The sequence below is a fragment of the Balearica regulorum genome, chromosome 1 (assembly GCF_011004875.1).
Source record: "Balearica regulorum gibbericeps isolate bBalReg1 chromosome 1, bBalReg1.pri, whole genome shotgun sequence".
NCBI classification, from domain to species: Eukaryota; Metazoa; Chordata; class Aves; order Gruiformes; family Gruidae; genus Balearica; species Balearica regulorum.
The window spans coordinates 131,585,606-131,612,170 of record NC_046184.1 but is presented as its reverse complement, the minus strand read 5'-3'; the positions used below and the strand labels follow the sequence as shown (position 1 = coordinate 131,612,170).

Genomic DNA, 26,565 nt, shown 5'->3' with positions numbered 1-26,565 from the left:
CTGTTAGTTAGACATGGCATAGCCAAATGCTGTGGCATAGGCAGATTACAAAACACTGTGGGTCCTGGGATTGTATCACTTACTACTTACCTTGTGGCAGACAAGATTCTCTATTCCCAACATAGATACACACAGTCATAGAATCATAGAATCACAGAACGGTTTGGATTGGAAGGGACTCTAAAGACCATCTAGTTCCAACCCCCCTGCTATGGGCAGGGACACCCTCCACTAGACCAGGTTGCCCAAAGCCCCATCCAACCTGGCCTTCAACACTTCCAGGGATGGGGCATCCACAGCTTATCTGGGCAACCTGTTCCAGTGCCTCACCACCCTCACAGCAAACAATTTCTTCCTAATATCTAATATAAATCTCCCTTCTTTCAGCTTAAAGCCACTACCCCTTGTCCTGTCACTCCATGCCCTTGTAAACAGTCCCTCTCCAGCTTTCCTGTAGGCCCCTTCAGGTACTGGAAGGCTGCTACAAGGTCTCCCCGGAGCCTTCTCTTCTCCAGGGTGAACAACCCCAACTCTCTCAGCCTGTCCTCATAGGAGAGCTGCTCCAGCCCTCTGATCATCTTTGTGGCCCTCCACTGGACTTGCTCCAACAGGTCCATGGCTTTCTTGTACCGGGGCCCCCAGAGCTGGATGCATGGTCTCACAAAAGCAGAGTAGAAGCAAAGGAGGAAAAAAACCCAACCCAGACATTTATGCATCAGGGCCTGTTTTATCTAACTTGAGACCATTTCCCAAAGGCCAGGGATGCTCATTGTGGTTGTTCCACATGGTGGAACAATACTGACACTCACAGAAAGTCTCTGGGAGGCTTCAGGTAGATGCCTCCCCTGTGTGACAGGTGAAGCAGAAAGGTGTAACTCAAATTGGAAGCAAATCTTTGGGATTTGTAGGGGGGAAATAACATATGGCAGTTGTTTAATAACGTAATTAATGATGTATTCTAACAAAATTGCCTCCTTAAGATCCTGAGAAAACTGAGCTGAGCTGGTTCCTCTGCCAAAGAAAGTGAGCTCACCAAAAGGAATGAAAATGGGAGTTTAAATTTCAGTGGAGCTGGGGGATTTCAGTCTGACTGGTAGTGCCTTGTTTGCTCTCTGTCACAGACTTCACAGCAGCTTGGCTTTCTCAGGATTTGCAGAGGGTGGTAATTTTGTTCAAACACAGGGCTAATTGCAAGTAGAGGAGTGGGCGCGCATGAGAGGAGTTGCACGGTGAAGGAAAGCACGTCACTAAGCTGTAAAGGTAGCAAACAGCAAAGACGATAGCGGAAAAACGGAGAATGCCATCAGGGCGGCAGCGGCGTCCATCAGTCAGGACGAGGAGTCTGAAGACGACAGGATGAGCCAGGGCGGCATTGGCAAAGCACAAAGGGGCCTCAAAGGAGAGAGACAAGCACTGAAAAATCTGGCCTTGTCAGCACAGTGGGTGACAAAATTTATGATTAACTGTGTTGTACTATCCTTGCATGGGCAGTCCTGTGCACTTACAGTCCCCGGTGTCATCACTGGTTCCTCTGGTACCTCTCTGAAAGGGGAAAACCATGCCAGCTTCCTTCCAGTGGCTTGCGCTTTTACAGGGAAAGTGAGTCACAGAAGCGCAGGAACCTCCACTGAAAATTACTAGAGATTATTCCATATATTTAGAGCAGATTTATGAGAAAAGTGTGCCTAGAGATTCCCTGTGTCCAGAGAGCAATGTGTTGGCCAGCTGGGTTGCAACGGCGACCTTCTGCGTGGCCCTAATTCAGTACCATCTTCCTGATCATCAGTTTACACGGACAGATCATGTCTTGATCCATGTAAATACCAATGTTATCTGTTTCTCTCTGGTCCTTTTTCATTCAAGTGCCTGATGTTCTTATTTATTGTTCTTAGGATCTTGGTTTATAAGAGGGAAATAATGGCGAGGTGGACAGCCCAAGAGAGCCAGGAGGTGGTTACACTTTGTACATCATGGATCTCAGGGTATTCTCTTTTCAATAACAAATGCCAGCACAGTGTAAGAAATCCCACCAGTTTTTTCTGAATGCCAACAACCCAAACCATTCCTGACCTCTTAGTTTCACCCACCTGGCCACAATCTCCAGCTCTCTCTCCTGAGAAAATGTAAAAATAGATACAAATATTTACTGCATTTTAAGAAGCGAGGGTGAAGTACAGAAAGTTCAAAAACTCTTCCTTGTGGAAAACAGAATAATGAAAAATAATAACACGCCATTTGCTAGACTGATGCATTCTTTATCTCCTGAATTGAATGCAAATGACTTTGCATTTACTTGAAGACACAGCAGAAGCTTCATTGTTACAAAATTAGTGTCTGTGTATTCTTGTATTTGGAAGATACGGTTCTGAATTCAGATCCTCTGTCCTGCTGAGTTTATGCAGCTTTATTTCTGCTCCAGAATTACAGAGTTGTTAAGGCTTGGGTGAGGCACGGGACAAAATTATGGTTTCAGAGAAGAGACCATCCTTTCTAGCAGTATGTGGAAACAGTTACCTGACAGTGTATTCAGAGAAAGAGGGGAGATGCAACCCGTGACTCAGCAGCAGAGAGGGGGTGAAAAACAACCTGCTGCATTAGCTGCTGTTCTGAGGTCATCTGCAAATCCCATTAGGCCACATTTTCTACTTAAACAAGGCATTACCTGAAGCCTTATTCTTCCTTAAGTAGACAGCCCTACTGTAATAGCATGACTTGCATACAAATCCACCAATTTAAAAAAAGAAAATATGTTTTAAGCTCAGCTGTATATCTAATCAAGTACCTCAGATGCTTTATGGTGCCAAGGGTTTCACCAACACCTACAGGAAATCAATCAAAGCCTTTAGCAGAAGGGTGAGGGAGGGGAGAGTCGTGTATAATCTCATTCCCGCCTACTGAGAGCCATTGAGAGCAGCAGTACCACCACCTTCAGTGTTTCTCTGGAAAATATTATGGGCTTGAGATGTGTTAGTGTGACACCCGCTGCCCTCTCCCCCGCCGTGGGTGGAACAAGGCGGTGTCTTGCTCTGTTTGAGCTTCCCCAGCCTCAGCAGCAGTGAGACATTTAAGGGAAGGGACCTGCTGTTTTTCTTCCCTGCTCTTTCCTTTATAGCAAATCTCGTCCCCTTTTCTACACGCCGCTCACAGCTACAGCACCGAGGCGGTGACAGAGCCCGGGGGAGGCAGCCCCAGCTGGGCGGAGGTGACGTGCCGATGCGTTTCAAAGACCTGCTGTCAGTGTTCTGCTGCCTGACCCTGCCTGCGTCGTGCCCCTCTCGCCCTGGCGCCTCTTCCCGTGCAGCCTCAGAGCTGTTCCCATTTGGGGCGAGGGTAGAAATCCCCTGTCCGCAGTCGCCCTGAGGCCCACGCTGAGCAGCGGCTGCCTGCCCGAGGAGGTGACCCTGAGGACCGCCAGCCGTGCCGACCTCTGGGCCAGCGGCGAGGGGAAGGAGGGTAGTGCAAGCCCCCCAGCCTGGTGTTTGAACCCGCACGGGCCCTGCTGCCTTCCAGGTTCATTAAAGGCACTTGTCGTTCAGGATTGAACCTCGGGGTTGAAACCAAACGTCCTTCACCATGGTGGAGACCTTTGGTGTTTTAGGAAGCCGTGGGTTTTCGATGGCAAGCCTGAATGCGGTGGCTGGTTGCTGGTCCAGGCTCTAGGTCACCCTAGCAAAGTAAATTCAGATAACATGGAGTCAAAGCACTGGCTTGCTTCTTTAACAGACTGTCCCTATACTAATCCCGTGAGGGTACAATGTGGCAATGCTGCTGGGAAAAAGAGACCCAAGGAAAGATTTATTTTTTTGCTTTGCATAACAAGGGATAAGAGAAAGAGAGAAACCGGTGTAAAATACTCCCTTGTTAGATGGAGGTGGGTTTTTTCCCTTTGCCCTTTAGCAAATCACTCCCGTTCCCCAGCTGTCAGGCCGGTGAACTTCAGTGTTCGGCGATACGAACTGATAGATGCCAAACATCTGATCTCGCTGCTGCATGGACTTTTTAAGAAAGTATGAAAATCAAGACTGTGGGGGATTTTTAACCAATCTTTAAGTATTCAGCCACTAAATGTTTTGCCCTTTAACACATTAGATGTTTTAAGAAGAAAGAAGCTGACAAGAAAGAGAAATGCATCTGATTTCTATTTTTCTTTAAGTCCTGGCTGCCCCTTACAGTGGTGAACCCAGCTCTCCAAGCAGGATAGCACACGATGGGAGGATTTAGGGAGCTCTGCACAGACCCACAACACCTCCATCAATAAAAAGCCTTGAACCCTTCTTCACTTCCATATCTCTTAAAAAAAAAAAAAAAAAGGAGTGCTTTAAAAACAGCTACCTCCTAAAAAGGGGAAAGGAATAAACTATAGCTAGATTAGCTGCTGACCACAAAATTCTTTGATTGTGTAAGGATCTATACAAATGCAAACACTTTTTGTGATGGGGAGATTTGGATCTCTGGAGTTCTTGCTTGAGCCTGAGGTGAGTAGTTGCCATACTGCGTGGTATGGGCTTGAGTGGGAGGTTGCCTCAGGTAGCTCCTGGTCGGCTAGAAATGTCACTTCTAAACACTGGCTGTCCTCCCTGTTGGAGTTTGACAAAAAACCCTCTGAACACCTGAGGAGACTGAGGTTCGCTGCTTACGGGTACTTAAGCATGTGTTGAACTTTCAGCCAGTGGAGATGGCTATGTCTTGGTGCAGGGTCAGTCACAGGATAAAAGTAATGCTTGAAACCAAACAGCTGGAGCCAGCCTTCCTACAAGAGCTTCCATGAAAGCATCCTGAGGACACGGGCACCTTGGGCCAGGAAAACATACACCTCTATGAAAGCCAAGACTGGGTAGGAAGGTCCTGAGGGCTCTGGAGACAACTGGGAGGCTGTGCACAGGTGGTGGCCGGCTGTTCCATGTACAGGTGTGTCGGCGTGTGAGGGGCAGCAGCGACGGAGCTGCCCGTCCTGCCAGCTGACTGCTCCCCAGGGCTGCCCTGGCTTCTGCTGGTCACCACTCAGCTAATCCTGGCACTTCCAAGTTTGTATGGAGTCATCAGACAGTTTCTTCTGGGAAAATGGTATGCAAGAAGTTGAAATGTTGTGATGCTTTCTAAACAAAGCATTTCAAATGCTTATATCAGCGTAACATTTCATCCCCAGCCTTTGTTTGGTTTTGTTTTTAGAGAAGTAAAATCATTCTTTTTTATTTTTTCCTTTAAAATGCTCCCAGTACTAGTTAGAGCAAATATTTTAAAACCTTACATAAATAAATAAATAGATAGATAGATAGATAGATAAACCTATACTGCAAACAGCGCTGGTTTGGTTTGCCACACTGCTGGGTAGGCTGTCATGAATGCGCTCTTACATACAGTCCATAGTCTGCTGCTGAACCTTCAGGTAATAGTAGAGTAAAAAAATACCACAAGTGACAGTGTTACTGGCTATTGAACAACACTTTTGAGTATCAAAAATGAGAGACAAAAAAAGTGGACTTTTCTAGGAAGGAAAATGACATGTCATTCCAAGGCCACCATCATAAACATCATCCTAAATGCCGTATCAGAGCTCTTGGGCCAAGATCCAATCCCTGATCACCTTCTTCAGCAGGATGCTCCCAGGACTTCCTTTCCTTGTAATAATGAAGTCACCAGCATGTTTTACTGCAATACCAGAGATGTGATTTCTGACAGTATGTCACTGTAATATTACTGCACCTTGCGTTATGTCTTTTTTTTTTTTTCTTCTTCTTTCTTTGCGGGTCAAGACTTTGCATTCTTGAAAGTGTTTCTCCCTTTCTCCTGAAGGCAATAGCGAGAAGGAGCAGTTACAATCGCGGCACTTTTTTTCTGGAACTTAGCAGGTGTGAAATGTTCTCCTTATGTTCTAGTTAAACCTGTTAAACGTTTTGCAGAGGTTTTTTGATAAGTCTTCCTATAATCATGTTAATGATACCTTGTTCCTTTCTCTATTTTTTCTTCTTTTTTTTTTTTTCCTTTTTCTCATCGCAGTTGAAACTATAGAGGAAAAAACAGCGGACTCCTTGCAAGATTTGTACAGAGCCTTGGAGCAGGCCAGCCTGTCTCCTTTAGGAGAACACCGGATTTCCACTAAGCTGGAGTATAAGAAATCTTTTATAAAGAGATGTAGCGATCCAGTAGTCAATGAAAAACTGCACCAGCTGCGAATTCTGAAAAGCACTTTAAAGGTGAGATAAAAGAGGGAGGAAAAATCCTGCCCCAGGGTTGGATTGGACTGTATTGTATTTGGAGATTAATTGTGCGCAGCTGGAGTCCAGGCTGAACCTAGCATGCAAAACAAGGGAGACATGGGGCAACGCTGTTTGCAAAGCAGAGAAAAATGTGCTTTGGGAGAGCAGTCGAAGTGAGAGGATCAGTTTTTATTTCTGCACAGATAAAATCTCAGTCAGCTCCTCCTCCTCTAGTTAGTTTAACAGAATTTGACACCAAATTATCAGAGGAGACCTTAATCCCTTTTTTGTCCCTGAACATTTTCATTTACCAAAACGCATTCACTCTGTAATTGCCAAAGTCTGAAGTTAAGCAAAGCCAGCCTTTCGGAAAGGAGCAGTACCTTTTGCAACGCTTGATTATTTTCTCATTGCTGAGCTTGTCCAGGAGGAAACTGCGTCCTTGCTTTCTGTATAAGCTGATAGGATCATTGTATTTAATCAGTAGAATTGGTTAAATAAATAATAATGATAGATTTGAAGATTTTTATGGTTATTCTAAGTGTACCACAGCTCATTTAGCCTCCCTGTCAGCTGCTTTGTTTGTTACAGCAGTTTCAATTCTGTCCTGATAGAGATTTCAGCAAACAATATGCTGGATTTCCCCAGGGACCCTGTTAACTATATTAAATTACCACATTTTAAGTCACTAGATAATTCTACAGTGGATTTTGTAACAGCTTTCATCAAAGACAGCTTTATCAACATTAATTAATTTAGTTTTTCATCACCTAGAGAAGTATTTAAGCAATATTATTTTCATGCTGTGGGGCTCCCATCCTGAAAGAATCTTACTCATGCTTAACTTTCTGCACTGTATCATCTCATTGAAGGCAACTACTACTTGTAGTATTATCTGGGTATGTGAGTCTTTACAGGATTGGAGGCTGGCAGAAAAAGTCAAGCTACACGGGCTTTCCACATGACTTCTACAAGCCTGAGAAACTGGAACAAAATCACAGTAGTCTCAGACACCTCAGGGTGGCAGGAGGGTCACACTGTATCTGAGCTTTTACACCACGGTGGGATCACTCACACCAAAACTGTGGTTCAGTATCAGCAGTTTGCTGCCATCCTTGATTGTCTTGTTAGCATTTCTGGGTACCTGAGCCACATTATGCCAATGGCTTCCTACAAATGGAATTGCTTTCCTGTAGGGAATTCCAAAAGCAGCTCATCCCCTTCACCCATTTTCATGCTTCTCTGGGATTTCTTTCTTTTGGACCAAGCAAACACAATTTGTTTATTTTCTGTCCATGAGCCATATTTTTTAAACCTGTCACCATTCTTGTTTGGACCTTGATGAATCATTCTCAAAGAACATGACACCAATAATTGAAAACACAATGGCAGCAAGCACCAAAGACATGTAACTGCTGTTTCTTGGCGTACGGCAATAGTCTAGAGTGGCATGTGGCACGTGCCTGTTTCGCAACGGCATCATGGTAACTCATGATGAGTTTCTAGCTCTCTTCTAGCCCAAAGCTCCACCTCTGCCGTACTACTGGTAGTTGTATCTAACAGTAGCTGCTGCTGTTACTTAATCGGTTATTTTTGCTTTTATCAGTGCCTTTGATTTCTTCCTGAATGCAGCCATTTGTGCTGGCCTGTTGGAGTTGGTCTTCTGAACTCTCCTTGAACTTACCCAAATTATTAATAGCCTGAGACAGCCCTCCAAATTGCTTCTAGATCTTGTTGTCCATAGAATCTCTGTCCCATCATCTAAGTCCTCAATGAAAGACCCCTCTGCTTTCTTTCCTGTGATACAACCACAAAACCATTCTCCTGCCAGCAAGGATGCGCTACCTGGCTGGTAGTGCAGAGCTGTGGGTACCAGCCACAATCTGCAAGAAGCAAGTTACGGTAGTTCCAGTGGATATGGTAATCAGGAGTTCTCATGGTTTCATTTCCACTGGTCATTCTCAGCTTTCATTTCCGTTTCTGAAAATGAGTATTCTAGCAGATAGCATTAATTAGCTGCTGTTTGCGAAGCATGAAAAATACCTTACGGCCTACTGCTTATCGGTGACATCTCTGACCCTTCTCTTCCACCAACATGACTTGACACAGCTTAATATTTCCCTTTATCATGCTCCCCATAAATATTTAACATACTCATAGTATGGACATGGGAAATGTGAGTTAGCAATGAGGAGTGTGAAACCCGTCTGGCAGGGACGATAGAGGGGAGGTCACTGGTGACCATACGATACCTACGCAGAGGAGTAGTGCTGGAGACCTGTGTGTTAGCTGTGTCTCCAAGGCTTAAGACTGCTGCATCCACCTTGCACTGCTTGCAATAACCATGGGTGGCTGCGGGTATATCTGAGGCTTACTCTGACCCATACCTGCTGCCTGTCACCTCTTGATAAACTAATCACTGGCCAGCGATTATGATGCAGCCACATCCCCCGCCTTGATGATGGGCAAGGATGTACCAGCAGCTATGTTAGATTTCACACATTTCTGCCTTCTCTTTGCCACTGCAGTAGGTAGGAGGAGGTTGCAACCCATCACATCCACCGGATCTTTACTGAAGATGGGTGATCATGAACATGGGGGTCCTTGCACAAGCCTTTGCAATGTAGCACTCAGATATCCCCGTGACAAGCCTGGTAAAAAAGGCTTAGCTCTGCTGGCGTGCGAGAGGCCATCTGTCTGCATCCCACGCACCCACGCAGTATTTCTTATGCTGATCAAGAAGAGCAAACAGATGGCACTTTGTCGTGTGAAACCCATCTTGAGAAATGCAAGCAGCTAATAGTAAACAGTACAGGGCTTGCTTTTTCTTGAGCTGAACAAGGGGCAGGGAGGGGGAATCGGGGCTATTTCTGAGGATGCTGGACAAGGCGAGGGAAGCCCCAGCCCCAGAGGGTGATGTGTGGCACCCTGTAGGAAGGGCTCCTGTTTGTAAGTGGTCGTGTAGCAGACAGACAGTCCCCCTGCTTTTAGGGACTCCGAGGCTTGTGTTTGCCCCCTCTGTTCTCTCCTTCCACCCATGCGATTGATTTTGCCAGTGACTCAACACTCCCCTTGACTCTTTGCTTGTTCCTTTTCTCTCACAGGCCAGGGAAGGCGAAGTAGCCATTATAGATAAAGTTCTGGATAATCCAGCTTTGACGTCTAGAGACTTTCAAGAATGGAAACAAATGTACCTTGATCTCTTCGTGGACATCTATCAAAGCAGCACCCCGAGGGACTCTGTTAATGGCTCGTCTGAGGTTGATGCACTTATAGCCTCCTTAGCGCACACTCACTCTTACATTGAAACGCATGTATAAAGGTCTCTCTTTTTGTCCATTTGCTATACTCCAGCCCTTTATTCAAGTGCATAAAGTAGTTTTTATATCAATATGTGGGAGCTCTAGTAAATTATATTTTAATGTTACTCAGCTGTGTGAAGTAAATCTTCAATGGTCAACAATACCACGTCTTTAATGAGGATTTGTATATTTTATATGCTACCAACGCTCCGCTTGTGTTTACCTTCTGTGAAATAACGAACATGATCTTTAGCTATTAAAGAAAAGTATTTAAAAGCATTTTTGGAAGACTGTGGCCTTCATGTGGGAAGTTCCACAAGCTAAAGGTTTTGCTATTGAAGGTCACTTTTACAATGATATTTTATATTATATAATTCCAATATTGCATTGCATTTTTGGAGTGCAGGTACTATTTTGGTGGTGGAAGAAAACCAATTTTTATATTTAATGAGAAACTCTAGGAGTTTTCTTAAATAACAGGGAAAAAGTGTAATGCAGTGGTTGTGTTTCAGTTTTGTCGAACACACAAAATGGTGAAAATCAGCAGATAGAAATGACTAATGTGAAATTAAGTATCAAAAAGTTAGGTCTTATTTCCTTGTGCTTTTTTAAAGCCTGTTGCTAAGGTTTACCATCAGTGCAAAGGGATGCTGGTTTGTATTCTAATTAAGACCAAATTATGTGTTATTTGTCTCTTAATCACATTTGGTTGATTTTTTAATAAATTAGTCATGGTACTGTCATTTATGCTGCTTTTGTACTGAAGGTATCAGAATAATGTGCAGATTTTGCAGAAAAGAAAATGTAGACATTGAACATTCTTGATAGCAGCGTTTCTCTTGCCCAGAAAAGCAGCAGTGGAAAAAGTTCCCGACGAAATGCTCCGAATCTGGGAGGCTTTGAAAATTCCCACAATAGAAAAGGAATGAATAGGATTTTTCAAGTAGTCTCCTATGTGTTTTCTGAGCTGTGAAATTTGGCCGTATTGTATGCAGGGAAAATGTGTGATGGGAGCAGAGCTGAGCACAGAACCTGAAAAATAACTGAGGAGTAAAAAAGCCTCTGGTTCGCTTTTGAAGGGGAAAGGATGTCTCTGGGTTCTGCGGAGTTCACAAGCCAATTAAAATGTTTTAAACTTCCATGAGATTTGAGATCTGCTAGAGACAACCTGGTGAATATGAGTAGAAATAGCTCCTTAGAGTTAGGCACATGCCTGGCATAGGAAAGTAGGAGGTAAATCTTACATCATGTATTTACTTTTTATGGGCTTGTTTTCGAAAAGTGATCAGAGCATGACAAAATATTTCTGCTGCTTTTCGGTATTCTGCTGCATAAGTTAGGACTCGCGACATGATTTAGTAATGCTCATGTGAAAGCGGAAAGCCTCCTTTATACTTTTTACAGAGAGTTGTACGCTTAACCAACTTTAGACTATTGCCTGTACAGCTCAGTGAATGTAGTTTAAACTTTATGAGCTCTGCTTTTTCCTGGCAGTTATATCCATGAAGGGATGAAGGAAAGAACGGACAAATTTATTTTCTCTCTCCTTTCTTTCTTTTTATTCTTCTCTCTTTCTGTCCCTCCTTTTCTCTCTTTCTCCCCTTTCTCTCTTTCTTTTTCTCTTTCTCCTCCTCTTTTTCTCTTTCTTTCTTGTTATTTTATTGCATTTGGATTGCAAATGTTTTGCAGATTTTGCACAATTGTACAGAAGAGTGGCCTTTCTGTAGCCCATTTTCAGTAATCCTATATTCAAGTCGATATGGATGACAAATCATGTATTAACGTTTGTATAGAATTCTGGATCCAGTGTAATATTTGTACCATTAGAAGAATCTTGTTTGTATAAACTGGACATTTATTTACTGCATGGGTACTGACTTGTATATTAAATTTGTGAGGTTTTTGTAAATTTCTCTTTAAAAATGCTTGGCTTGAAATGGATCGTGCTATTGTTCCAAGCATTTAGATTCTCTTGCTCTTGTTTTACTGGACCAAAAGTAAATATATTCATATAAAAACCTCTTTATATCTGATGGATGTATATGCACATTGTGTAGTTGATTCCTTGTCAAAACCAAGGCAGTTCAGAAGACTTAGATCTGTTGCTATGCAACAGCTATTCTGCCTGCACTTTACATTAGTAAAGTCAGCTTGATTGCTTTAAAGGTGAAAATTAAACATTACAGTTTTTTAAGCTAGTCTAGTGACAAAGAACATGTGTCCTCTCCATTGTGCTGCCTTCTTTTAAGACTATTAAATGTTCTTCTATATATATTTTTACTGTATTAACTCTCAGCCTAGAAAGGGAACACTGTAAAATGAAGTACAATAAATTTAGCTTTTAAATGAATGTTTTTGGACTCGAGATTCAATTTAATCCATACCAAAGGGATTCTGCAGCATCTGACCATTTTACCTGCATTTCACAGGTCCATGTACCTTAAAGTACCCTCATAATCTGTGCCTTCGAACTCTGCCAACATGGCCAAAAAGAAATAGGACTATTGCTGGTTTGGATGTAGGCAGATGCTGAATAAAGACTTCTGAAAACCTTCAGTTAACTCCCTCCCCTTCGCACTCTTAGATGAAAATAAGCCTTTTTCGGCTGCAGGATTCTCTTATGTACTAGTTCAACAGCTATGAGCAATTTTACCACCATGAGCAGGTACGATAAAGCGGCCTGTGCTAGCGAGGTAAGTATCAAGGCATTAGTCACAGCAACTCCTGTAACGTGTTTCTTAGAGTCTAATAATAACTACGCCCATTCAGATCTGGCCATCTAAACTAACACAAGGTTTGGATACAAAAAAAATGTACTGTACCGGTAATGTGCATCTTTAAAATAACGCAAAATAAGCGTGTGAAAGGCATGCGACAACAAAGGCCCCTCTGAGAGAAATGGCTTCTGTCAAACAGTCACTGTTTTAACTTATGGCCATAACAGAGTCTACGTATCAAAAAATCCATGCTTTCTGTCCAGTAATTTCATGCTGGTTAGCTAAGGCATTCTTGCCTAGTATGTAGCATATCAAATAATACCTTTTCCTTGGCAGTACTTATTATTAGTTCTCATAGGCATCAATTTCCTAGTCTTTATACAGCTCGCTTTCATTTTGCTTAGCCATAGCATAAAAATTCAATAGCACTTACCAGCTGGGAAAATTACCTCTGATTAAGAAAACAGAAAAGATGGATTATATTTTTTAACCTTTGAAAAATCTGAGTTGCAACACCTATTAATTGCTATCTAGGTATTATTCTTCAAAAGTCAAGGATAACGATTCTCGCTCATCGCCTCTAAAGGTGCTACTTGCTACATCCTTCCTCAGTGAGATCGGCCTCCAGCTCTATAAATCCTAACACCTTCTCCCATGCTGGAGCCAGACTTTCTTGCCTGTTTCCACCAAGCATTTGGCTTATCCAAGCAAAACCTCCACTCTTTCACGTTCAGTGCCGTTGCAATTTTCTTTTTCTCCAGGACCGCCCTGCTGGCTCATCTCTCGGGGTGACTATTGCGCAGCGCGTGAGCTCAGCAGTTCGGTGGCCTCTTCTGCAGGCTGTCGCCGTCCTGCTCATCGGCCAGTTCAGAGAGTTGCAGCACCGCGCACTGCAGCCCGCTCCAAGGCAAGGGGGCTTTGCAGATCTCTTCCCAGCCGTCGTTGTCGATGTCGTAGCCAACTACGTCTTGCGTGGGGACTTCCCGTGAGTTTTGCCATTTCTTTCCCCCAATAAGAAGAGCCGTTTCCTCTACCACTGCCAGGCCATAGCAAAATCGATCATAGATCAGTGGTCTTAACCGAGTCCATTGGTTTTGATCAGGGTTATATCTTTCTATCTCAGAGAATGGTTCATATAATCCTAAAAAGGTGAATATGGCTTCTCTAATTGTTGCCATCTGATGCCCAAACCGAGCAATGCTCATGGGGGCTTGTTTCATCCACTGCCCTTCAAGCGAGCTCAGGGAATATACGTCCTTGCTTGTGTTGGCTGGGTCTGAGTACTTGCCGCCAGAGATGTATATAATATTCTTGCAAATGGCACTGGCATGGCCATGTATCTTGCACGGCAATTCCCTGGCCTTCGTCCATCTGTCCCTGCTGATGTTGTAGACTTCCACAGACGAATGCAGTGACCCATCCTCACCCCTTCCACCGATGGCAAAGATATCCTTGCCTAGGACACAACAAGAAAACTGGCATCTCTTTTCCAGCATGCCCGTGATCTGGGTCCATGTGTTAAATCTCGGATCGTAACGATAGACCTTGTTCGTAACCGCTAAGATCTTTTCGGTTTTAGCATCACCCGGGGCACCACTTTCTATTTCCCCGCCCAAGACGTAGAGGAAGTTGCCCACCACGCACACGCTGTGGTTCTGCACCCTGTCCCGCACCTGCGTGAGAACTCGCCATTTGTGATTGTAAACATCAAAGGCCACCACGTCGGTGACAAGCCCCTCGGTTTCTGTCCCTCCCCCCAGCAGAATGATCCGAGTTTTCTGGTTCCTCAGCATGGTGGACTTATCCTGCAGGACAGGCTGTTTGAAAACAGATGTATGGTAATTTATTGCTTTAATGATCAAGCACTTAATACCTGCGGAGAGGGGCACTTCTGACTGTGTGTAGGTTTTCCTCAGCTCTTCCACCGGGATGAGGCCATATCTTATGTGCTCTAAAAGGCTGCTAGCGTGAGCCAGCCTGGGTTTATCCTGCTTCAGCCACAGCAGCACGAGATTCAACAGGCGTATTTCTTTCACCATGGGGAGATCTGGTGATTCAACCACTGCGAGCAAAGACTTGAAGTTCAGCTCGAGCAGTCCTGTCAAATCCAAGTCCAGCAGCTTCCAGAGATTATTGACAATGTATTTTTCTGTTGCTGCTAAGGCATCCGGCAGGTAGAACTTCCTGGCCACGTTGGCAGAGAAGCAGCAGTTTTCCAAGGCAAGATTGTTAACTAAGTACTGATTGCACAAGCCAATAGCATCAGTCACTTGCAAGTAGCTTGCAGCTTCCAAGGTATCCTCCAGGCTTTCAAAGGAAAGGGGTAACAAGGAAGTGTAAATGAAATCCAGGACATGCTGGAGACCGGTGGGTGAGACAACTTGCAGGTGAATTACACTGGCTTTAGACTCTTGGGTATAACTTTTGAACATGGCTCGGAAATAGTCGCTGGAGCATGCCAAGAGGGACTTGTGTGCAGGAAACTCATTTTCTTTCACTTTCAGCAAAATATCGCACAGAAAGCCCTCTGCTCTCAGGGTCTGGTACTGGGCGAGCACGGCGGCACAGTGTGCTTTGCAGTAGGAGAGGAAGTAGCTCATGGTAGGCAATGCAACGCTTTTCCCCTTGAGTTATTAAAGCTAAAATGCAATTAGATATTGAAACAGCTGCCCTACTCAACAGCCACTGCTTGAATGCCCAGCAGACCTCCAGCTGTTAGAGAAAAGCCCAACCAAAAAATAAATCATCAGTCTCTTGCCTGGCATAGGGGAACAGTTAGTAGATTTGTAGTGAATTCAATGCATTCCTTTATAGAAAAAGAGCTGAATGTCATAACAGCTGTGGGATGCTTACTTTTCTTGCCTCCGTCGCTTGTGCAGGGATGAATGGTCCATGGTTGTGCTGAGCACTTGCTTGGCTGGCCATCAGGTGACAGATGAGGGAGCTAGACGGCAATCCCAACAAATGACACTTTGTGTCTGCTCAGCCGTCGCCCTCGACCCTTCTTGCTCCGCAGGCAGATCAAATAGATCCTCTCCGGGTGCCAGCGCATGGCTCTGAGGAGACACGGATCAGAAGGGAGCACTGGCTTTTTCTCCTCTCTTGTTTGTATTTCAAACTCAGATAAGTTTAGACCTCACCGCCCCTGGGACATCAGCCCCCTTTTCATCCTCTTTTTGCGCTCTCTTAGGAAGCCCCAGCTGAAGATCAAATCAGCACCCAGGGATTATTACGTGAAGATTTTTCTGAGCCCATAAATCTTTGCCCGGCAGGCACTAAGACAACCAAAATATCATGATTAGTCACTGGTTCGATTTGACATGCATTTCTGGGCTCTTTGCTTCACATGACACCACCATAACTCACCGCTACCAGAATAGCCGCAGGCACATCCCCTTGTCCCCGCCTGCCCCAGGCCGACCCCAGGCGGGCGAGCAGAGGGGACGGGGACCGGGTGGACGCAGGAGCTTCCACCGACAGCCGCAGCCAAAGCAGCTGACTTGGAATGACCTGGCTGGAAATCACAAGGGTAACACATTCACACAAAGCGGTGACAAAAATAGATTCCCCCAGTTCGGCTGTAATAAACCGAAATCTGTTTATAGAGGAGGCTTTGCATAATTGTGCTCTCAGTTACCAGCTGGGAACAAACCCTGAGCCCCCCGGGGATGGGCCAGAGCTGGCTCGCTCAGCTTTCTCACTTTCAGTTTGTCCCAATTAGAAGCACGTATATGGGGATTATCCCTGATTTTCACCCAGGCCCTTCAGGGTCTAATTTCTACCAGGAATAGTAGCTCTGGGCGAGCTACACATTCTGACTTCTTAAAGCTTGCTTTTATTTTTTTTTTTTTTATGCCCTGCGTAACTCTGGGTGGAGGTGTTCAGGAATCTCCTCCTGACACCTTTCTTTCCAGGTCAGACATGCTCAGGACTTGCACACCTTGACAGGGTTGATAAATGCCAGACCATTTTGAAGCATCATGAGCCAGCAGACTTGGAAGCAGAGGAGGATCCCTCAGGACTGAAAAATTTCATCTTCTGCTCAAGCCAAAGGTAAAGCATTTTTTTCTGTATTTGCTTATATTTATTTAAATGATATCATGAAATTCTGGCTCACCTCTGTAATCAAAAGGTGTTTGGGAGCTGACTGGACCCTAATGTAGGTCACACATGCTGTGTGACTGTTGTAGTGACCCTAAGCTGTCTTGCTAAGCAGACTGATGTCTATACATGCTCTGTTTTGTTTGTGGAGAAGGACTCCAAAAACATCTTTCTTCATTGCTGTACAGCTCTGAAAATTTATTTACTGCTTGAATCCACTTTCCATCATGACACTAGAGACTATAAATCGGGATCTTGCTAAAAACTATTCTCCCTTGCTAGCAAAATGACATGTATGGGCAGGGGGGATGAAGAAAGAAAGAGGTGCCTTACTTCTGTTTCCCAGTGGCTTTGCCTATGTCTATGTTGGGACAACTCTAAAGCATTTCAGATGTTGTTAGCAAAGCTGTGCAGCTGAGTCCAAGCTTCTGGTTTGATGCTTTTCCTGGTTTGGACAAACCAGTGACCATGTACCTCTGTCACCCCGTCAGCAGTCACGCGTGCTGGTGATGAGGGACCAGGCCTTAAATACTCCCACTCCTAAAGATACTGCTTTCCCCAGTCTAACCCCATCAGGTACCAGATTTCAAAAACACAATGTGCAGATAAACCTTCGCTGTTTCAAAACATCAAGCCAGTGCTGCGCCATCGCTCTTTCCCCAGGAGACGGAGTGCTGAGCGCAGGGGAGCAGGAGGGGCTGCGCCTTCAGTGCAGGATTGAGTTTGAGGGGAGTTTCTGCAGCAGTTCTAGCACAAGCAAGTCCTGGCACCATGTCCTCTTTGCCCACAGACCTTGTCCTCCATGAGCCCTTCGCCTGTGCTGCCATGACTGCCCTGAGTCTGAGGGCTAGGAGGTGACACAGCCAGGACTGATGCTCGGAGAAGAGTGGAAGAAAACCTAAAAACACAACAGCAGAGAGGTCTCTGCAGCCTGGAACAGGTCCTCAGCCTCCCTCACTGTGTAGCCTCCCAAGAAGACGTAGTGCCCTGACCCAGAGCGCAGCAGAGGTGAGCCACTGGCTGGGCAGGCAACTGGGGACCCACCACCGGGAGAGACCCTTGGCACGGGACACCCACCCAAGGCACAGAAACTGGACTGGTTGTCTGTCCTTGAGCCATGGCCAACAGCCGCCCAGCGCTGGTAAAGCGCTTCATGCACGATGGTAAGCCATAGAAGCTTGGACTGAGGACACATAATCAATTAAATCCTACTTCCCTTGGATCCAGGTGTACCAGAAAGGGCTCAGGGATGTGGCTTAGGCAACTGTGGGTATTGCCAGCAGCAGCCAAAACACGCTCACGCCCCCATCAAGAGATGCCCTCGCAGGCAAAGGACACGTGCCTTTTATTCTCCCACAGCCAGGCCAGGCCAGACACTGCCCAGGCTTGCACCGGTTTTGCTGGCACATGGAAAGTACCAGCACGGCACCGACTGCGAGCGCTGTAACTTCAGAGAGGCCAAAGGAGGCCGAGGCTCAATGTCCGCGCCTGCGCCGAGAGCGGTGCCGAGTTAACCAAACTGGTTGTGCACCACTTGCTCTCCAAACTAATTCTGCACACAGGCTGCAGTTTATACAGGTCGGTTGCCAGCTAATTACAGTGTGTTGCCACAGGAGCTGGTGCTGATTTAACTGAACTGATTTAATACCAGTGCCGGATAAGCAGGTCCCACAATCATATGCAGATTTGCTGTGCGATTCCCTCTCAGACCTACTTCATCTTCATGGCAAGCCAGCTAATACAAATAGTAAGAATCATGATCTTTATAAAGCTGTTTATTTGCCTGCAGATTTTTTTCTTTCACTTATAATTGAAATAAAGCCAAATCCTTTCCAGTCCCTTGCTCTGGAGTTGGGGGGGGGGAATCATTAGCAAAATGAGGTTTCTCCCTGCTCCAGTTTTCGGCAGTTAGCTTTGTTTAACTAGGGAACCTACTCAGTCAGTACCTTCCTTTGTCAACAGACAAATTATCTCCTGATGGCAGCTCGGGTCTTTGGCACCTTTGGAGGAATATTTAATGTCCATTTGCAAGAGAGCAGGCAGTGACTAAACAGCTAACTTATGAATCTCAGGAACAGGCCTAACACTAGGTGGGATGTAGTCAAGCCACGCTCTTAGTTTTCTCGGTTGTAATTTGGAAGATCAGATTTAATGTTCGACTCACTAGATGGTGCTTAAAATTAGGGCAACATTAGTGTTTCAATGACATATGATTTGCTGGGAATAGATAGTACATTTTTAATCATGTGCATCATTTAGACTTTAAATTAGATTTAGATTTCAGGCCTTTAGAATATTTTCTGTGGAAATCATTGCTGTCTACTACAGTAGACAGTCTGCAATAAAACAGAATATTCAGAGGTATGGTGGGAAAAATGTTGGCTTCCACACTTGTAGTTATTTTTTTTCCTATACAAAGCTGAAAAATGGCCTGAATTGCAATGCCGTGTTCAGTTTAATCTTGCAAGTAGGCCATCAGTTAATAAACACTTCAATTACCGTTGTAAATTTTCCCAATTATTTTTTAAGAGTAAAGGTTATGAAAAGAGTTGTACAAGTAAAATTAGGCTCATTAGGAACAAGTGGCTTACTGAAAAATATTCATTACAAAAATCCACAGCAGAGGATTTCTAAGCTACACTCTGTTCCAGAAGAAATCAGTGCAGTCCAGAGGACAACAGAGCAAACGCTTCAGATTCTTCAAAATGTACTGCATGAACAAATACAGCAAAAATGAGCCAGATGATGAATGTGATAGGGATGATGTAGCATATAGGTTTTCTAGAAAACACTAATCAGAAAAACCATATTGATTTAAGCTGTCTTGTAAAAATCATTGCACTAGAGTCCGTACTTCATCCTTGAGTAATCATTCACAATAGTATTTGGGTCACCCCATCTATTTAAAGCAAAGGACATTTAGCCCAGGAAGGCAGTCTTTAAGAACAAAACAGTAAGAGGGAGAAATTTTCTTGCAGCTAAAAGCAATGTATGGTGAGATCATGTCTGTGTATAAAAGCGCAGGAGAAAGTTATCGGCTTGGCTGGGGTGGGCTTAGGCTGTGAGGTTTCTGTTGCGGCAGGGGGAGGCTGGGGACGCACGTGGCTTTAAGCACTGTCCATGTGCGGAAGGAGACGGAGCTGCCCAGGGGACACTGTCCCCTGTGAGCTGGGGGAGCAGGAAATCGGTGCAGGACAGAGCATCCCCAGCCCATCGGAGTCTGCAAACCCTTGGGCACACTATCCATCCTAGGAGGGCTTTGCATCCGGGGATGATGCTGGCAAGAAACTCGGGCTGAATGCAAGCCTCCGTCTGCCAGCGGGGAGAAAAAGCGTTTGAGTGTGACGAGAAGTCAGAGCAGGGATCCCAGCCAAAGCCAGCTGCAAGGCCATGTCTGCTAAACCACGGTTATGTGGCAGTTTTCTGTTGTTTTGAGGAAAATGAGGAGGAAAGGAGGAAATATTGTTGGCAGACCTGTGTTGGGGTGCCATGCCCCAAATAGGTTACACAAGCACTAAACTACACCCGTGCGAGAAAGCATCCTGTGTCAGACTGTGAAAGGCAACATGAAATAAAAGTCATTCGATCAGCCTGTGCCTTATTTGTTTCCCCTCCCTGTTTTCCAGGTTCCCTCCTGTTCACCTCCCATGAAGACAGATGCAGTTATGGCTCCTAATGCTCTCCCGGTGGGTTAGACAGGAGCTTCCCGGTGAATAAAAAACAAGTTAGGAAAGTTTTTAACTTGGGCTCCTGTTTCAGAGTGACTGCCGTGGGATGAGTCAGGCAATGCAGCTGCAGGATAACGAAGGTGAATGTGTATTTTAACGAGCCCATTTCAGAGCAGATGTTCTAACGGCCTTCACAGTGGGGGGGCAGTTTTCACCTTCTGCTTGGAGGGTCTGTCTGCTCCCTTGATGGGCTGGTGGCACCAGAGACGCTTTGCATCGAGCCCTTGCTTTCCCCCCGCCGGGCAGCCAGGGCTGCCCACGCTGCAGCTGGGGCAGAGAGGGACCTGTGGCCCCTGCCCAGGGGGTCTTCGCTCTCCATCCAGCTCAGGGCTGCCCAGAGACCGTGGTGGCTACTGACTTTGCACAGTGAGGACACTGCTCTAGCTGAAGCTGCTCTGCTCACAGGTCACTTCTGCATGTGTGGAGGCCCCCTTGCTATAAAAGGCACATTTCTGACCCCCATGAAGCCCTCCTGCCTCCCCAAGACCTTGTGGCTGGTTGAACTGGGTTCCCAAACTTTATTTGCTTGAGTATATATAGTAGCAAAAGCTGCAGTTTCAGGCTATATGACCGCTAACGGCAGGACAGCTGGGTCTTTCCCTTCTGTCTGTGGCTGGATACACCCAGCAGCTCCCAGCTCTGCGCCCGTTGCGGGGACCCCAGCACACCCTGACGTGGTTTCTGTGCTCCTAGTGATACATGTACCCAGAACAAAACCAGCATAACTGGGATACACACCTCAGGTCTAGGAAAATTATAAGGAAATGGAGACTCGCTCCCTGTGTTGCAATGGTCTCTTAATGCATTTACTTGTAATTAAAACTGGGATTTGTTTTTATAGGGATAGAAATGTAAGGAACAACCGGTGCTCTGGGACCACAGAGGAGAAAACACAAATGACGTTTTCCTCTATTAGGACACCACACAGATGAAGTAAAGCTAAGAGCCTTCACAGGACTTTGCTGCAGACTGCAGAGGTCTCTCTGAAAACAAGGTGTTTTTCACATGAGCTGGTGAGGATTCAGGTCTTCCATCCTCTTCCATTCCGTAGTTCACATTCAAGCAAATGCTCTCTAAGATATAGACTGTTGCCTAGCAAAGGTTACAATGTCATCAGCTGCTGTTAGTGCTGTTACTCTATGAGATAATGAGAGTCTGATGTCCACACTCAATTGGTCACTAAATGTGTTCCTAGAATCTGTACGCTATTTATTTCATCATCATCAGTATCATCACTGTTAGCAGCAGCAGCATGTTACCTAGTGATTCTGGACTGGGTCCCTCCACGATCTGCAACTCTCAGGCTTACCCTTGGGACTGAAGGGATTGCACCTGCACCTGCTAATCCTATTTCACTTGCTCACAAGGCCTCAGGTTTGAGAGAGGCAGAGACAGCTGAGGGAGATCACCCAAACCCTCACACCGGGTGGAGTGCAGCTGGAACGAATTGCACGTGCTGAAGGATGGGTGATGGATGGCAAACCTCCGAGTTTGTAGAGGGCTTTTTGCCTTAATGACTTCTGACTGAATAAAGCCATGCTGGAGTGTGGCAAAGGCATTGATGGGATGTGTTTTATTCACCCTCCTAATCTTTGTGAGTTACCGAATGGTGCGTGACTAGCAAGCCTCACCGATCATTTGTCAGGCTGAGCTCAGAGCCAGTCCGTGGTGGTATAAGGCACCGGTGGCCTTACTCACCAAACAAGGAGAAAGACATCTCCTTCCAGACTAGACACAGTCTCTAAATTTGACTCCTGGAAGAAATTTCTAGCGTAGTTATAGAAACTAGATTGCATATGTCAAGTTTTCTTCTCCAGGGTGAAGTCCTGGCACACCATGGCTTCAGTCACCTCCCCTCTTCCCCGGGTACGAGCTGGATGCATGCTGGGCGTGCACATAAGCTGTGGATCGTGGTGAGCCAAACCGCTCATCCCCAAGGTAGTCTCCAAGAACTAATGTACTATGAGCTCATTTTTATTAATTTTTACTTTAGAGTTCTTGTGCCAGCAATAATTCAAATATTGACTTCCTCATGGAAATGCAAGGGATGGCTTGCCCAGAAAACACGCATAGCCTGCTTAAAGCAGATCGAAAGGCTGTAGAGATACTTTTTTTCAGCAAGTTTATTTTGATTTCATCTGCCCAGAAGAAGGATTGACATAAGTCACTCTCAAAGGGAATAAAGATAGATAGCCCTTACTGTGAGCCCCAGCAGTATGTGCCTGGCATGACAGTGCAACATTCTTTTCTTGGTACAGTGGCAGAGTTTTCAGGGGACCTTTGGATTTTGCCTGAAGTGGAAAAGTCATTGCTGTATGTTAGCTCTTCTGTCACACCAAAGAAATGAAATTGTAGACAGGTAAAGAGGAAAGCATATGGCAGATGGACCCAAAACTTGTGATACCCTTTGGGGGGAAGAATAAAGTTTAAAATGCCTAAGAGCAAACCAGCTTCCCAATACTGCAAAGACTTATCTGTCCGTTGGTCTCCCAGGTGGCTCCTCTCTCAAGGGCACTAGGCATCTCTCAGCAGAACCGTGGGCTTTCTCTGACGTTAGAAGTCAGCAGCCCTTGGATGGGCCCCTCCAGCCTTGCTGAGGTACCAAGCCATGCACCCGGGGTAAGCACATGCCCTCCTGAGGGACGCGGGTCAGCCAGAGATGCCCTCTCGGGGGACTGGTAAAACTCCTGCAGTAAAGAGACTTCTGGGGTGAGGGTGGGAAAGATGCTTCAGCAGGATGCTGTGCTCCTTCCAGAAAATCCAGAGTCCTCACACACACAAAACTGGTCCGGTTGCATCATCTTCCCCCATTCCTGGAGGCAGCACTGATGTCTAGGAACCTCTTCTGATCCTGACAGTGGTCATGGCAAAGGGGAAGATGCGAACGAGAGCCAGAGTTAAATGAGAAATGTGGTTAAATGGAGCTACCATGCAATGGTGTAAATTTGATTTCCTACCATTGAAAGGGAGAGGAGATTAAAAATAAATGTACATGCTTCAAATTCTTTAAAATTACAACTAATGACATTGCTAGTACTTTCTGGAGGTCGTGCAATTACCGAAATACAGTAGTTTAGGCCAACACTGACCATCTTGATAGGGTACAACCATGGCTTCCCTACGTTCTGGCCTCTTCCAGTCTTCCAACAAGCAAGTTACCCCAAAGCAAATTTCCTTAATTTGCACTATGGAAATGACAAATCTGGTCAGAGGAAACCTGATTTTAAAGGTAAGTACATTTATATATTTAGAGGACTAGATAATCTCTGTGCTTACACCTTCACTTAGCTCACAGTAACATATGAATGTCCCTACGGCCTTGGTTAAAAAAACCCTCAAAATTAATATAATAGCTTCACAAACTAGGTCTGAGGCAGACTTCTAGCCCATCACTATGCAGGGAGCTACTGTGTGCTGCTAGTATAGCACTTCCATTACACTCCCTAAGCATAAGTTTTTAAAAAAGATAGATTGCATTAAGTATATTCTCCCATACTTCCCAACATCAGCACCCTAATACCATTTCCAGGGCTGGATGATTACACTCCCTTGAAAAGAAAACATTCAAGTTCAGGAGATGCCTTGAAATAGCCATATCCAGTCACTTCTGACACCCACCAGCTGTATGTGTAAAATAACAAGCAATCTATGCAAGCAAACTGCACACCCTGATATTTCTAGTACTCCTGACTATGGTTAAGAGGCTGTAAGGAGAAATAATGAAAAGAAAATGAAAGCAATCACCATACAAATCACCTGTCCATTTTTCACCAAGCAGGTTTATTTGCCTTTTACAAAACAAATCAGCTGTTAAAAGTCCGACAGATCTTCTGCAGGGGGTTGTATTTTGCAATTTTCTTCAAATAAGCTTTGTGATCTAATAAGTATTTTCCAGTTCAAAGTTTACAGAGTTGTATGGAAATAGGAGCTGGTTTTCATTCCTTTGAAGCCAATAGAAATTTTACCATCAACTCTGGTACTAGCAGAAAGGCAATGTTCTTAGCACAGAGAAGTTTTGGGGGCCAAAGTATCTGTCTCAGCTTAATTTTTCAGCCTTGTATACCAGATTCTCACCTGATATGCAGGGTATATTCAGTTCCCAATGGTCCTATTGGAACAAAAGTTGTATTAAAGATCATACCCTTTACAACTGAGCCCCTCATCTGCTGTTGCAGAGAACCTGATGAGCGTCTATACACAGCACGTTATTTTTAACGTGTTAACTCTTGATGTGTAGACATTACATCAGTTGTCTGTATGGGGTGAGCAGGCTGTAGTGAACAAGGCTGGGGAAGGGCAGCAGCAATCTCTGCTCAGACGCTCCCGTGCTGTAGTCTTCACTGAGGATTCAGGGAGCAGAGTCTTCAGCCGCCAGCGTTGCATGGCTGCCCTTGCTTGTCACTACCGCTGATTTCACTTGGGTTACTTCAGAAGCAGATAGGCTTGCAGGATTGTTTCCTGCTCTGGAAATATTTTCATTAAATGATAAAAAGGGGATTTTGAGGGTTTGTTTTTGGTTTTATTTTTGTTTTTTTTTTTTTCAGCTAAGCAGATACAGCTTTCTCCTGATCTTCCCGATATTTTCAGAAATGAGATACTGGAGAAAATATCACATTTCCACAGCCTCCAGAATTACAACACATTACCACAACCTCCAGAAAAGAGGTACTGCAGAGAACTTAAGTTCCTATAGACCATTTGTAGTTTCCCAAACACTGAAATTCTCAACTACAAAGATGAACAGAGAGAATAAATAGGCATCACTAAGACATCAGGAACAAAAGTGTTGAGGGCATTTTCAAAGGCAGAAAGAGCAGTTAGAGGCTGAGATCCCTTCAGGCAGCTAAACAACTCTAATGGCCATTGCCCCTCATGACAACATCCTTCCTACTTACTAAAATGCAGTGATTCTGTTATCAAGGTGACACCAAACTGTCCAGTTTGGTTCAGGGCAGTGTTATGTGCGGTGGGCACTTTAGAAACACTCAGAAAGTGCTGGCAACTGCCCTCCCACGAGGCCATTGCTCTAAGTCACTGCTGCCAATAAATCTTGTTGCCCTTAATTGTTTGGGTTTCTCTTAGAAACAAATATTTACCAGCTTCTGGTTTGCACAGTCTTCTAAAGGTCACAGATGCTAGCTCCAAGGGGAGCCAAGCTATTCAACCTTAAACTATTTAACGTTGGCTTCCTGAGCAAGCCTGCACTGCCGTAAAAGCAGGCATCACTATGGTACTTATGTGTAAGGATGCAGGAGTAAAGTTTTTCTCCTCTTGGCCCATTTCAGCACGTTATTTTTGAAAGCTTATGCAAAATGGATGCCTTCATGCTGCTTATCCTTTTGTATAGGGTTGATGTGTTGGATGGTAACGGTCTGCTGGGAAGTTAGAATTACTTCCTATATAATAAACCTGGCTCGAGGGGAGAGAAAAGGATTTTCTTGGGATTGTTATTAGTGGTGAAAATTTGTATTAAGAAAAAAAAAAGATCTAGGTTTTCCAAAACTATTGCAGTCCATTTACATCCACTACACAACTATATGTAGTAATCTGTAGCTCCAGAAATGCTTCGACTCATGTTAGCTTCTGGTCTCATCTCAGCTTCCTAAGATTATTCAAACAAGAAGTGCTCCCTGACAATTATTTCTTATACCTACCTTTCATTTCATCATGACCAAAAATTCCAACCAGGAGAATTGCTGGGGAAGCTATTATGAAATTTTGTGCCCTGATTCTTCTTATACTGACTCTTCATTGGAATTACATAATTTCTAGTAACACCAATCACTTCCATACTCATCTGAGCTACTTGCATATGAAGGCAATAAACTGTGTGCTGAACTATATGTCTGGTGCAGTGGTTTGGGGGTTGACTTAAATTTTTAGTCATTTCTCCTCTTCCTTTTCTGCCTTGTTTTGGTTTTGGTCTGTACCGGGCTATGAGAAGGTGAAGCATCACATGACTGGGAGTTACTAGTTCTTCTCCTGACCAGGATCCTTTAACTCTTGCTTGAGTTCAGCAAGAACAACCTCATCTTCTTTTAAGACTCATTATTTTTGTCATCTGACCTAGAAGAATCACAAAAGACCAAGGCCCCCACTTAAGAGCTCCTTGCATGCAGGTTAATCATGCCTTGGGAAGTACAAGGTTGGCTTTCTCACCCCTAGGATGGAAATTTATAGGACTGACATAATTTTCTAATTTGATTGTTCTACTCAGGTTGTATGTTTCCTGCACAGGCATCACATGTAATATCACACATATGTTACATTTATGCAAGCCAATAATACCAGCTTTTAATCAGGATACACTTTCTAACAGTAAAGATAACAAAATGCTGGGATAGGTTGCCTAGGGAGGTGTAGGGTTGCCATCACGGATGGATCTTTAAAGTATGCTGTAAAGAATATATTCCCTACAAATCTGCCTGGAATTACGCAAGTATGGCTACTAGGGCTTGGAGGCAAGGAAGTGGATTAGATAGTCCTTTGAATCCCTCTGAGTGCTGTACTCTAGGATCTT

At 44.7% G+C, this 26,565-nt stretch overlaps 2 protein-coding genes and 1 long non-coding RNA gene across 10 annotated transcripts in view; 2 read left to right on the top strand and 1 right to left on the bottom strand.

Annotated features, from left to right (window-relative positions):
- CNKSR2 (connector enhancer of kinase suppressor of Ras 2) overlaps positions 1 to 11,515 on the top strand; it is a 232,707-nt gene extending 221,192 nt beyond the window's left edge. For 6 of the 7 annotated variants that reach the window (XM_075775023.1, XM_075775019.1, XM_075775012.1 and 3 more), the window contains 2 exons: positions 5,998 to 6,194; positions 9,302 to 11,515. In XM_075775023.1, the coding sequence (XP_075631138.1) occupies positions 5,998 to 6,194; positions 9,302 to 9,517 (413 nt within the window). In that variant the 3' untranslated portion in view covers positions 9,518 to 11,515. The remainder of the gene's footprint in view (positions 1 to 5,997; positions 6,195 to 9,301) is intronic. The other variant, XM_075775030.1, reaches the window with a different exon arrangement.
- KLHL34 (kelch like family member 34) lies at positions 1,620 to 15,728 on the bottom strand. 2 transcript variants are annotated; one of them, XR_012838829.1, is made up of 3 exons: positions 15,583 to 15,689; positions 15,070 to 15,272; positions 1,620 to 3,666 (listed from the first exon to the last, which is right to left on the bottom strand). XR_012838829.1 is itself a non-coding variant. In XM_010310095.2 (2 exons), exon 2 carries the CDS (start codon positions 14,814 to 14,816, stop codon positions 13,029 to 13,031), a length of 1,788 nt encoding a protein of 595 aa, XP_010308397.2. In that variant the 5' UTR covers positions 14,817 to 15,272; positions 15,583 to 15,728; the 3' UTR covers positions 11,652 to 13,028. The 2 variants fall into 2 exon arrangements, 1 of the variants encoding a protein (XP_010308397.2); XM_010310095.2 differs by lacking the exon at positions 1,620 to 3,666 and having other exon boundaries at positions 11,652 to 15,272; positions 15,583 to 15,728.
- LOC142605103 (uncharacterized) lies at positions 15,652 to 21,594 on the top strand. Its single transcript, XR_012838868.1, has 3 exons — positions 15,652 to 15,745; positions 16,131 to 16,269; positions 19,944 to 21,594. It is a non-coding gene; the product is annotated as an uncharacterized LOC142605103 (long non-coding RNA).
- The last annotated feature ends 4,971 nt before the right edge of the window (positions 21,595 to 26,565 follow it).